Source organism: Adiantum capillus-veneris, chromosome 9, assembly GCF_014529385.1.
Source record: "Adiantum capillus-veneris isolate H3 chromosome 9, ASM1452938v2, whole genome shotgun sequence".
Classification (NCBI taxonomy): Eukaryota; Viridiplantae; Streptophyta; class Polypodiopsida; order Polypodiales; family Pteridaceae; genus Adiantum; species Adiantum capillus-veneris.
This window is the reverse complement of record NC_140939.1, coordinates 131,139,611-131,152,598: the sequence shown is the minus strand read 5'-3', so window position 1 is coordinate 131,152,598 and position 12,988 is coordinate 131,139,611. Positions and strand designations below refer to the sequence as shown.

Below are 12,988 nucleotides of genomic sequence, written 5' to 3'. Positions count from 1 at the left end.
CTTTTACCACAGAAAATTACAAGGGTAAATCAGGCTCCATACTTAACAATCTCCCACTTGGAGACTAATCTCCAAACCAAACCTGTGACTGCTTTCCATCGTGGCTTCTTATCCTTCAATGCCGATTGAAGATGAGCAAAAGCTCAACTTCTCCTTGTTGACCACCTTTGTAAACATGTCTGCAGGATTTTCACTTGTATGCACCTTTCCTAGCTTTAGCTGTCCCTCTTCCAAAAGAGTGCGTATGAAGTGATATCTCACCTCAATGTGCTTTGTCCTTGAATGAAAGGCTGAGTTCTTTGCAAGATGGATAGCGCTTTGGCTATCACTATACAAGACACAATTGTCTTGTTTGAATCCAAGCTCTTTTAAGAATCTGTGAAGCCACAGAATTTCTTTGCTTGCCTCCGTCATTGCTACATACTCTGCTTCCGTGGTAGAAAGTGAGACCACTTTCTGCAGCTTTGAAGCCCAGCTTACTGCTGTGCCTCCAACCGTGAACACATAGCCAGTAGTGCTCCTTCGAGTATCTTTGTCACCTGCCATATCTGCATCAGCATACCCTTCTAGAAAAATATCAGTTCCTCCAAAATACAAAGCATTTGTTGTTGTCCCTTTTAGATACCTAAGTATCCACTTCACAGATTGCCAATGCTCTTCACCTGGGTTGTCCATGAACCTACTCACAACTCCCACTGCATGTGCAATGTCTGGCCTTGTCCAGACCATAGCATACATTAGAGAACCTACCACTGCATCATATGGAACTTTAGACATATAGGCTATCTCCTCTTGTGTCTTTGGACACATATCCTTCGTTAGTTTAAAATGACCAGCCAAAGGTGTAGAAACTGGTTTTGCATTTTGCATTGCAAACCTTTCTAGTACCTTTTTGATGTAATCTTCTTGAGATAGCTTTATTGTCTTCTTCGTCCTGTCCCTTGATATTTTCATACCAAGTATCTTCTTTGCAGCACCTAAATCTTTCATTGAAAAAGATTTAGACAGCTCCTCTTTTAGGTCTTTGATGTCCTGCATGTTAGCACTTGCAATCAACATGTCATCAACATACAACATTAGGATGATGAATTTCCCATCTCCCAAATTCTTCGTGTAGACGCAGTGATCCGAGTTGCATCTTGTGAATCCATGATCCAACATCCATCGATCAAACTTCAAGTCCATTGTCTTGATGCTTGCTTTAAACCATACAAGCTCCTCTTTAATCTGCAAACCATTTTCTCCTTACCTTTTACTTCATACCCCTTTGGTTGAAGCATGTAGATTTCCTCCTCTAAGTCACCATGAGGGAATGCCGTATTTACATCCATTTGCTTGAGATTTAGATCATGAGCAGCCACAAGGCTTAAGACAAGCCTAATTAAGTTCATTTTTACAATAGGAGAAAATATTTCATTGAAGTCAATACCTTTCTTTTGAGAAAACCCTTTTACCACAAACCTAGACTTGTGCCTTTTCTTCCCACCTTCTTCTTCCTTCAGCTTGTACACCCATTTGTTTTGAAGTGCCCGCTTAACTTTAGGAAACTCAAACAACTCCCATGTTTGGTTGTGATGTAGTAAGTCCATCTCCACTTGCATGCTCTTCGTCTATTCTTCTTTGGATTCATGTTGCGTAGCTTCTTCGTATGATTCGGGCTCTCCAGAATCTGAGATCAAGAGATGGTTGAAGGAAGGAACAAACCTTTTTGGAGGTCTACTTGCTCTTGTAGATCTTCGGGGAATAGGTTAACGCTCCTCATTTGGTTGACGTTGTTGCACATTGTCACCGTTTGCAGTCCTTGAGCCTTCACCGTCCTCAAGCTCCATGTACTCATCACCCGTTTCTTTTGTTTGTTTTCTTTCCAAGTAATCTTTGTACATATTTTTTTCGTTAAAAATTACATCCCTACTCCTTAAGATTTTACCATCTTCAGGATTCCATAGGCGATACCCAAAGTCACCTTCTCCATAGCCAATGAAGAAACACTTTTTGGACTTTGCATCTAGCTTTGACCTAGGCTTCTATCTATGTGCATGAAAGCCTCACACCCAAATACTTTGAGAAATGCATAATTCACCGGTTTACCTGTCCATCCCTCTTCTGGAACTCCCCCATCCAATGCCGTTGAGGGTGACCGATTGATTAAGTACACAGACGTACTTACAGCTTCCGCCCAAACCTCACGCGGTAGTCCTGCATGTAGCCGCATGCTTCCTGCTCGCTCCATGATTGTTCTGTTCATCCTTTCCAAAATTCCATTTTGTTGAGGTGTCCTTGGGGTTGTCCTTTGCCTCCGAATGCCATTGCTGGCACAAAAGCTTTCAAAATCTTGGCTGCAATATTCGCCTCCATTGTCGGATCTGAGGCATTTAACCTTAGTACCTGTTTCATTCTCCACAAAGGCTTTCCACCTTTGAAATATGGTAAATACATCGTATTTATTCTTCATGACATAAACCCATGTTTTTCTAGTCGCATCGTCTATGAATGTTACATAGTACAATGAGCCACCAAGTGATGGTGTACTTGCAAGACCCCAAACATCAGAATGAACCAACTCAAGTTTTTTATTTTTTCTTTCATTTTTTGATTTTTGAAATTTTACCCTCTTTTGTTTACCATAAACACAATCTTCACAGAACTCTAAGTCCACTTCTTTCAAACCTGGTAGAAGCTTCTTTGTTTGAAGGATTTGCATTCCTTTGGCACTCATATGCCCAAGTCGGTAGTGCCACACCGCACTGTCAAATTCTATAGTTGTTGCACAAGATGAAGGTTGTGTGCTAACAGTACACAAGTAAAGTGTACCGACCTTTTCTCCCTTGGCAACCACCAAAGATCCCTTTGAGATCTTCCACCGTTTGTTTCCGAATGCAATGTTGTGACCTTCATCGTCCAATTGTCCTGTAGAGATCAAATTTTTGCGAAGAGAAGGAACATGCCTAATATCTTTAAGCTTCCATTCATTTCCGTTAGCAGTTTTGACAGAAACTGTACCTTTGCCGACAATCTCACAAGCTTCATCATCTCCCAAGTATACATACCCAAAATTACCTTTGGTGTAGTCTTGGAAATGTTGCTTGTGTGGTGTCGCATGGAATGAAGCCCCGGAATCTACTATCCAGGAATTAGACACATTGTCTAATGAGAGAATTAGAGCATCTTGCTCTACTTTACCTACCACATTGGCCTCCGATGTTGGCTTGTTGTCTTCAGACTCAGTCTCCTTCTTCTTCTTGGACCAGCAATCCTTCTTGACGTGGCCCTTCTTGCCGCAGTTCCAACATTCAAGAACTGACTTTGTGCGTGACTTGCTCCGTCTTGAGCGATCACGACCCTTTTGGCTTTTGAACCTCTCCTTAGGCCTTCCTCTTGTTTCCACTGACAATGCAGCACTTGATGATTCTCATGTGCTTCTCCTTCGTATTTCCTCGCTTAGGAGAACACCCACAACATCATCAAACTTAAGAGTATTTGTACCAGAGATAGAATTACTTACACCCATCACAAGGCTGTCCCAACTATCCAGTAGAGATGATAGTATAAGGAGAGCTCACACTTCGTCATCGAAATTGATTTTCACCGATCGAAGTTGTCTTATGTTTGTGTTAAAGTCATTTAGATGTTCTGCACAACTGAACCATTCTTTTCCATCTTTAGATTGAACAAGCGCTTCATAAGAAATACCTTATTGGATGCCGATGGTTTCTCGTAGAAGTCGTCAAGTGACTTCAGCAAGTCCTCTGTGGTCTTCATGTCCAAAACATTGAAGGCCGCCATTGACGCCAAGCTTAACCGGATTGTTCCCAGTGCCTTTCGATCAAGGACAATCCATGCTTCATCTGCCATTGTTGCAGGCTTCTTCGCAAGACCGCCTAGTGGCAAATAGAGGTCCTTCTGGTAGAGATAGTCTTCAATCTGCATCTTCCAATGTTGGTAGTTTTTGCCGTTGAACTTCTCAATCTTGAGCTTCCCTTCCTCCGCCATAACTTCCACTCAATTCAAGGAATCCTTTCCTTAAGATAATTTAGCTACGAGCAAACCTTGCTCTGATACCAGTTGTTAGGAAATAAGGCGTAGCTAAATAGATAATTGAGTAGATTACTTAATGGAGAGAGATAGATTTCACACACAAGAGATTATAGAGTAGAGAGAGAGAGAGAGTACATACGATATACGTGGTTCACCCAATGTGGGCTACGTCCACGGGAAAGCAGCCACTCAATGGCTTTAGTACTTCAAAACAAGAGTAGTAGTTTACAAAGGGATTATACCCTTAATGGAGCTCCCGCCTTGCTTCACTCTCACCACCTCACACTCACCTTTTTGCATCAACTTCACACTATGAAATGTGTGTACAAATGGCCTCCTTTTATAGGCCAAAAGGGTTGCCCTCTCTCATGAGAGGCAGCCATGTGTAGCCGCCCTTGTGTAGATAAGTCCAAATCGGACCCTCCAATCCGCCCATGTGTGGCCGCCCTTGAGAAGACAAGTCCGCTTTTGAATTCGACCACCGGCCATTGAATTCGGCCACCGACCAGTGGCCATTGACTTCCGACTACCGGCCACCGGCCAACCGACCGGTTGTTTTCCAAACACTTTTCGGCCGCCATCCGGCCATAATATTCCGACAAGGGAAAAAAAAAGTCTCGGGCGCTTCCGCCCCCGAGGCCCCTAAAGTTGTCCCTGATTTTTGATCGTGAAAATTTTGGTTTCCGGCGAGTGATTTTCCTTCACGCACGATGGCTTCTCCTCATAATGGGGGCCTTACAAATGTGCGCTTTTACCACAGAAAATTACAAGGGTAAATCAGGCTCCATACTTAACACTTTACGGAGTCCTCCAAACTACGCCATGTAGCTATGCACTTTCAAAAATCAGCTCGTCAATGGTGGGCTAGCCTTCATGGCAACGACGAAGTCCCAAAGACATGGAAAACTTTATGAGTTTCCATCATGAAGCAATTCCTTGCAAGCGATGCAAAGGACAAAGTGCTTACCGAATGGCGCAGCTTGAAGCTTCTCTCTCATAAGTCTATCCACCATTATGTAGACAAGTTTTGGGATCTACATCTCAAGGCTACTGTCTTTCAGAAGATAAACTTTGCCGAGCAAAGGCAACAACCTGAAGAGATGGCCGAATACATCAACTCTCAACGGTTTGGTACCATTAGCGAAGTAATCCATCACACCATGATTGGTTCACGCATTAATTTCCATCAAGCGGCTCGACGGAATGGCAAGCCCATGGAAAACAAAGACAGAAAATGATGCAAAGGGGAAGACCAATGCTCAGAATTTTTCCCAAGGCACTTCCAACAACAATAACAACAAAAATCGGTCCAAGGAGAAGGGTGTTTACAAAGGAAAAAACAAACTCTCTCCTGAAGATCTTGAAGCTTTTTGCAAGGACCATAAGTGTTTCAAGTGTGGGGAGCAAGGACATGGCTATCGTTCTTGCCCCAAAAAGAATGCTCGCAATGAGACTCCTAGGGCTTCCACCATTGAAGCTCCAAAAGAGGACGCTCATTTCAAAGGATCATCACTTTCCTATGCTTGGGAAAGGAAAGAGAGCATGATGCCTTCATCTTGTTTGACCATGTCTCTACTCACAACTTCATATCCACGGAGTTGGCCACCAAATTGGGCATTCAAGCTTTCGAGATGGGATATATGGTAATGGCTGACACAGCTTTCAAGGGACAGCAAGCCTCCATTACTCCCTTGATTGGGAAGTTGAGGCTTCATGTCCAAAGGTATGTCGACAAAGAAGACTTCTTCATCTCTCCTCTCCAACATGAGGATGCTATCCTAGGGGCGCCATGGTTTGATCGCATGGCTGCCAATATGAAGTTCCCTAAAAGGAGAATCTGCTTCACCTATAGGGGAAAGAATATGTATATAGATGCTAGTGAGTGTGGTCGCACTATTCCACTTGTAAATCCCACTGCTTTTGATAAGTCAATGAAGAGCTCAGTTTCTGCGTGCATGATTTTTGTCAAAGAGTCTCTAACAGATCCTAATGTTTCATCAAATGTAGATGGTAGGAATCAAGAGAGTTAGATTGTCTAATTTTCTAAAAGGATTTCAGGATGTGTTCATCAATTATATCCCTATGGACTTTTCCAAAACGAGGGGATGATGACCATCGTATTGAGGAAGCTCACCACCTAACAAGCCTCCTTATCGAGTTTCACAAGCTCAACAAGAGGAGATCATGAGGCAAGTACAGGAATTGGTAGACAAAGGGATGGTGAGGCCTAGTTCCTCTCCCTTTTGTTTTCCAGTCCTTTAGTGCAAAAGAAGGATGGTATATACCGTATGTGTGTGGACTATCGAGCACTAAACCATATCACTATCAAAAACAAATTTCTCGTACCTCGGGTAGAAGATCTGTTTAATAAGCTACAAGGATCTACCTACTTCAGTAGGATTGACCTTAAGAGTGGCTATCATCAAATAAGGATAGTGGATGAAGATATCCTAAAGACCGCGTTTCGCACAATGTTTGATCTTTATGAGTATTTACTCATGCCTTTTGGTTTGACTAATGCACCCGTTACATTCAATTGTCTAATGGAAAAAAAAAATTAGACCTTACCGCAAATTCACTGGAGTGTTCTTTGATGATATCATCATCTACTCCAAGTTTTTGGAGGAACATAAGCAACATCTCCAAGTGATTTTTGAAGCATTGAGGGAGAATAAGCTTTTCCTCAACTAAAAGAAAAGCGAGTTTTTCCTTCAAGAGATTCAATACCTAGGTCATATTATCTCTCAAGATGGTATCCATATGGATCCATCAAAGTTAGAGGTAATAAAAGCATGGCCTAACCCAAAGAATCTACATGATCTAAGAAGCTTTATTGGTATGTGCGCATACTATAGACGATACATAGCAAAATTCTCTCAAATAACAGGACCACTACTTGACTTAACTAAGAAGAACGTTAAGTATGTATGGGCTACTAAGAGCAAAATACTTTTGATAAGCTCAAGGAGAAGCTTACCTCCCAACCAGTCCTCATGCTTCCGGATCTCTCAAAACCATTTGAGGTCCAATGTGATGCTTGTGCTGATTGCCTTGGAGCAATTTTGCTTCAAGAAGGGCATGCCATAGCATATGAGAGCCGACGACTCAATATGGATGAACGAGTCTTGGACATTTATGAGAAAGAGATTTTAGTTGTTCTACATGTCCTAGACACATGGAAGCACTACCTATTGGGGACTCCATTTATTCTACGAACCAACCACCAAAGTCTCAAGTATTTTATGACACAAACCAAGTTGTTCGACTAGCAAATGAGGTGGGCAAATTTTCTTTCGCAATTTAATTTTCATATTGCTCACATTGCTGGTAATCACAATCAAGTGGCTAATGCATTTTCACGACGACCAAAAGTTAATGCAGTGTCTATAGCTACTCACAATGACCTATCTTCTATGATAGACTAGTATGCTACTGACCCTGATTTTAGAAACATAATGTCAACCCTTGCTTTGGGGAAGAAAGAGGATCCATTCACCTTGCAGGATGGTTATCTTCTCCATGACAATAGGCTATGTGTTATCCATTCCCTTCGTGAGAAAGTTATATATGAAACCCATGCTCCTCCATATGCGGGGCATAGAGGTATTCAACCTACTCTTCAAGGAGTAGAGACGTATTTCTATTGGCCTACCATGAAAGTGGACATACAAGAGTATGTTTCAAAATGCGTAGTATGCCAAAAGGCCAAATATGATAGAGGGAAGCAACCTGGATTACTCCATCCATTGCCTATCCCAAATTCACCATGGGAGAGTATATCCATGGATTTCATCTTTGGATTACCCAAGTCTATCCATGGGAATATGGGAATATGGACAATAGTCAACAGGTTTAGCAAACAAGCACACTTTATTCCTGTCAAAAAGACTATTAAGGCACACCAAATGGGAACTCTCTTCATATCACTTATTTTCAAACACCATGGATTATCAACATCCATCATGTCAGATAGAGATCCTCGAATGACCAGTAATTTTTGGAAGGGTCTCTTTGAAAATCTAGGAACAAGATTGAATTTCTCTTCAGCCTATCACCCACAAACGGATGGCCAAAGTGAGATAGCCAATCTTACGATACTCGATCTACTAAAGACTTATGTTACAGAAGTAGATTAGCTCTCACAATGGGAAAAATACTTAATATTTGTAGAGTATGCTTACAATAATACTATACATACTTCTACGGGAAAATTACCTTTTGAGATCATGGAGTGAAGACCTAAAGTCCCTTGCTACTAAAAGTACATGGGAAGATCTTTGCCGCCGATAAGTATAGCCGTGACCTACAATAATCTTTTCAAAAGATTAAGGAGGCTATATCCATCTCTCAACAAAGGCAAAAAGCCGCTGCTAACAAGCATAGAAGGGCCTTAACGTTCAAAGAAAATGATTGGGTCTTACTCAAGTTTCCTAAGGCTCGATTAAGGAAAATCACTACAAGAGGTTGTGTGCTCTTGTGACGCTGTTAGCGACGGAAATACACTGGGTTTTTATAACCCCCGGCGTTGCTAAAACCGTCGCTAATAGCGTCGCTACGAGAGCGTCGCTATATGCGTCGCTATATAGAGACGCTCATAGCGACGGTCATAGCGACGTTTACACAGAAGTCTATAGCGACGCTACAGAGCCATAAATAGCGACGGTTATAGCGATGCCCGAGAGAATTTTTTTTTGTGACAGGGCATTGAATGCCCTGCCACCCATCAACCATATTGTACTTGATTCACTTTTTAAAAAAAGTGCAAGGGTAGATAATAGACCCAAAATAGTCACCCACAAGACGCATTGTTTGCAAAATTGACAAGCGTAAAATTGACAATTGTACACATCATAGGCAAAATGAATTGATTGGCAAATGTAATAATGACAATTGTACAACATCATAGGCATAAAGAATTGATTGGCAAAATGAACTGCGGTGACAAATGTAATAATATACATGGTTCAGAAAGACGTATAAAATCCGTCTCATGATACATAAGCTATGAGAAACCCTAAACTAATGCTATCTAGCTACGGCTAAACTGACGTCGTCTAGTCAGACGTCTCATCGCGTCCAAGCGGCGTATCTGTCGGATTCTGCAAAAAAAGACAATAAGACAGCTTTCAGTAAGTATAAACATATAACGACATTTATAAAACAATACAAAAAATAGAAAAGAGTAAACCCTAATACTAACCATGCCGCCGCGAGAACTGAGAATGTCCATTAGGGCGTTTAAGCCCTTCCTGCCTGCGTACTCGCGCTCGTACGGTGTGGGATCACGTCCTGTCATCGACCACTGTCAAAATATACAAAGAATTCATTATGTTAGAATTAAAAAACTCATAAACCCTAAACTATCGAACATAAAGAGCAATGCGAAAACACTTACAAAATCGGCCTCAAATGATGCCCATCCACCGCTCCCCAAGTGGTGCGAGCTCCCTGCCTCTACTCGCGCTCTGGCTGCATCCTTTTGTTGCTTCCACTTGTCGGGATTCTCGCGCGCTGCTTTCTTCGCATTCTTCCAATCTTCTTTGGCCAGCCAATCTGGCCTGTTCCACCCATGCTTGATTGCTTTTTGCACTTTGGAACGCTTGTGTTTGCAGTATTCGCGCATTCGAATCTTCATCAAGTCTTCATTGAAGCGCTGATCCCGTGTTGGAACGGGAAACTCATCATGAAGTATGCTGATGACTCTGTTTTTTAAATCACTTGGTACTTCACTCCATTTGTTTAGTATGTAGTGTCTAAACAGCTGAGAGCAAAGACCACGCATGCGCGAGATCACCTTCTTGCCGTCATCATCCATGATGATGCCGCCGCTGAAGTCGACGGAGTAAGGCAAGCCCTCTGGCCGGTGACGCGTGAACCTGGGTGTCCCGGTAGGGGTCTCTAGCGGCGTGTCGATGGGGGTACGGACGTCAGGTGTCTCCACCGGCGTCTGGGCCCCGAAGCGAGGAGTGTCGAGTGGGGTGGCTCCTGGCGGAGTAGGTAGAGGTGTGCAACTGCTAGGAACAGTCAGCCGTGCAAAACCTGGCGTAGATGGCGATGCTGTGGCTGGTGTGAGAGCGGGCAAAGAAGGGGAGGGTAAAGAGCCTCGTCGAACACGAGGCGGTGTAGAGGCATCGGTGGCGGAATCCCCACAACAACCGCCACCGCCACCACTAGAGCGCCGGTGTCTAGACGAGTGTGAAGCTCGTCTCGTCGACGCCGAAGCTTCGGAGCGCGCCGAATGCTCCGAAATAGAGGGAGATGCGGATGGAGTAGGAACGCGCGATGATGCGCCAGAGCGATGACGCTCCACGTACCACTGTCTCTGCTGCGGTGACAAAGAAGAAAGAAACTCCTCATCATCCATACCTGCATTAAACACACGAATATTTAAACTTAATATTGAATGAATAGAGTAGACAATGACGCAAAGACCATTAAATACAATGACGTAATGACGCATATAAATACAATGACGCAATGAATTGAGTGATAGAAGAGGCAAGTCGAAAACTCAGAATTTTCAATCAAAAGATGTGAGCGCGAGTAGAAAAGAGCGTTATACACCATGGAAGGTACTTAGAGAGCGAGAGCTTTTGCAACACGGAGCAAAATTGTTCAAATACAATATTTGTGGCTTTAAGAGATCTCTCTCTCATCCTCGCATAACTCAGCATAACTTCCTATATCTATATAGAGCTCTCCGTTTAAACACATATCCTCTGTTTCATTTTGTAGCTCCTCTGCATGCACCCCATATAGAGTAGTAGCATCTTGATGCTCGTCTGGCACCACCGCAGCGGCTTCTGATTGAGCATCTTCTCTGATCTCCTCCATTGATGCCGTTGTGATTGGCACATGGTAGCTTCTTTGCATTTTCAAGTCCTTAAAAGGACTCACCCTGTTTTCTTAGTTCTCGAACAGGTTGTTCGATTATGATCTTTCGGTCTTGGAGAGTATATTTGTTGTAATAGGATGGAACACTCATTACATCTTTACTCTCTTCCTCAATTGTTTCCATTTCAATGGTATACATCTCCTTTAGAGCTTTCTTCAACTCTTGATATTTCTTCTTTCGTGCAACTCAAGTCATGGATGAATCATCATCCTGGTGTTTAGGTTTTGATTGAGTTTCCTTTCTCATTTTTCTCGATGTTTTTTATGGTCCTTGTTTGTTGTCTGAAGGATATCTACCCGTGATTTTTTCCTTGACACAATCATGTGCATCTATCTGCATCAGAAATTATGTTCTGCTAGAAACTGATGGCATAGGTCCAGATTCCAAGTCTCTTTTCCTTCTATACCATTTCTGTCTCCTTGTTTTCTGGTTTGGAAAGTCAAAAAGCTTTTTCTCCCCTCCTTTTAGGAGTAGTTGTGCTCTAACATGTTCTTTTTCTGACCCAGAATCATCGGAGTAGCTGAATGTTCTTCAAACTCATCAGTAGCATCATAATAGAGGTCTAAAAAGACTTGTAGAGCTTTTAGTAAGTCCTTGGGTTCCTGAACTTCATCTTCAATGTGAAGGGTTGAGATAATTTGTATGGGAATTATGTCGTAACCATCCTCATTGCAAAATTGAGTAGGCCTATATAGACGTATTCATGGACACGTCCATTGTTGCCAAAAATTGAGTCCACTCAAATGGCTCAAACAAATGCTCCGGGAAGGGTTCAGATACATATGCTTCGTCTGTGCAATCCCTTTATAATATACATTCTTCTCGTTCTAAATTCTTATTTTATGAGGCTCCACACATCCAAATAAGTGTGTCTTTGTTTAACCACGACGGAAGCTTTGATTTAGCTGAAGGGACTGAGTCAAATTCTTGGATTGGTATTTTCATGACATCTCTATAAGTGTGATCTTTCCTATTAACCCTTGTGATTGATCCCACTTGCTTTAAGTACAGGTAATCGTTTCCTCAATCTTGAATGAGCTATACTTGCCGCATGAATGGCCTTCCCAAGATGATTTTGTAGTTAAGTTTCTTTCCAAAGTCTACTATCACAAAAGGATGTTGATAATCAATTCCACAGGCACTAACTATCACTTTTTCAAGCAGTTCTAGGGGTTTTTCTATGTGTCCATCTGCCAATTGAAATTTCATTCGAGTTTGTTTAATGGCTGGTTTTTTCCATGATTCCCATACTGCTTTTGTGGCTATGGCTATGCCAGCTCCATTGTCCAGTATTGCCATGGTCTCTACATCATTATATCTCATCGGAAGGGTTGTGTTTCCTTCTTCCCCTTCGTTGTATTCTCCAACTTTGTTCATAGGGATGGATCTAATCTCCTTGTTATCCAACTCATGTTTCAATTTTCCCAAATTTTTTGCGTTTAGTCCTGTTATCCCAACCTTCTCTAAAGTTTCTATAAATCATTCCATAGATATGGTCCGATTTTTAACAGTTCTCCCAAGGTAAGAGTACATTGAATGTTCGTTGACATGATTAAATGGATGTTCTCCACCTCCAAGGCCTGTTCCGCTCTTTTTGCATGAGTGGTTTTACACACTATGGACTCGTCTTTGTTGTCTCCTAAGTAAGAGGGTAGTGTCTTTAGAGTCATTGGTTTAGACATTCCTGATGCTTCAGAGTCGCAATCCCCATCGTTGTCCATATCAGTAGGTAAATTGTCTAACCAAACGTCCTCTATAGGAGCTGACTTCAAAGTAATGCTCCCATCATTAATCTCTCTCACTTTTTCCCATAAATGTCATGGCCAGTCTTCCTCCACGAATGGAATTCCATCTAAAGCATCTTCACTATCGGGCACTATGAGTTTTGGCTCTTTAGTTTCAAGGTGGGGTTCTAGCATCATTTTGGATTTTTCTTTATTGGTTTCTACCACAAGCTCCTCCGGTTTTGCTATACTCTCAAGCTTGGGTTTTTGTTTTCCAGCATCCCTTGAGTAATTCTTACCAAATTTGATAAACTTCAAGCTTAACTGCTTCCAT

General features: G+C 42.2%; 1 protein-coding gene across 1 annotated transcript in view; it reads right to left on the bottom strand.

Annotated features, from left to right (window-relative positions):
- The window catches only part of LOC147451182 (uncharacterized), a 44,275-nt gene extending 31,287 nt beyond the window's left edge, over positions 1-12,988 (bottom strand). The window contains exons 1-3 of the mRNA XM_086520586.1: positions 12,954-12,988; positions 9,431-9,593; positions 9,236-9,337 (exon numbers count right to left, since the gene is read on the bottom strand). Coding sequence (XP_086376712.1) covers positions 9,236-9,337; positions 9,431-9,593; positions 12,954-12,988 — 300 coding nt within the window. The remainder of the gene's footprint in view (positions 1-9,235; positions 9,338-9,430; positions 9,594-12,953) is intronic.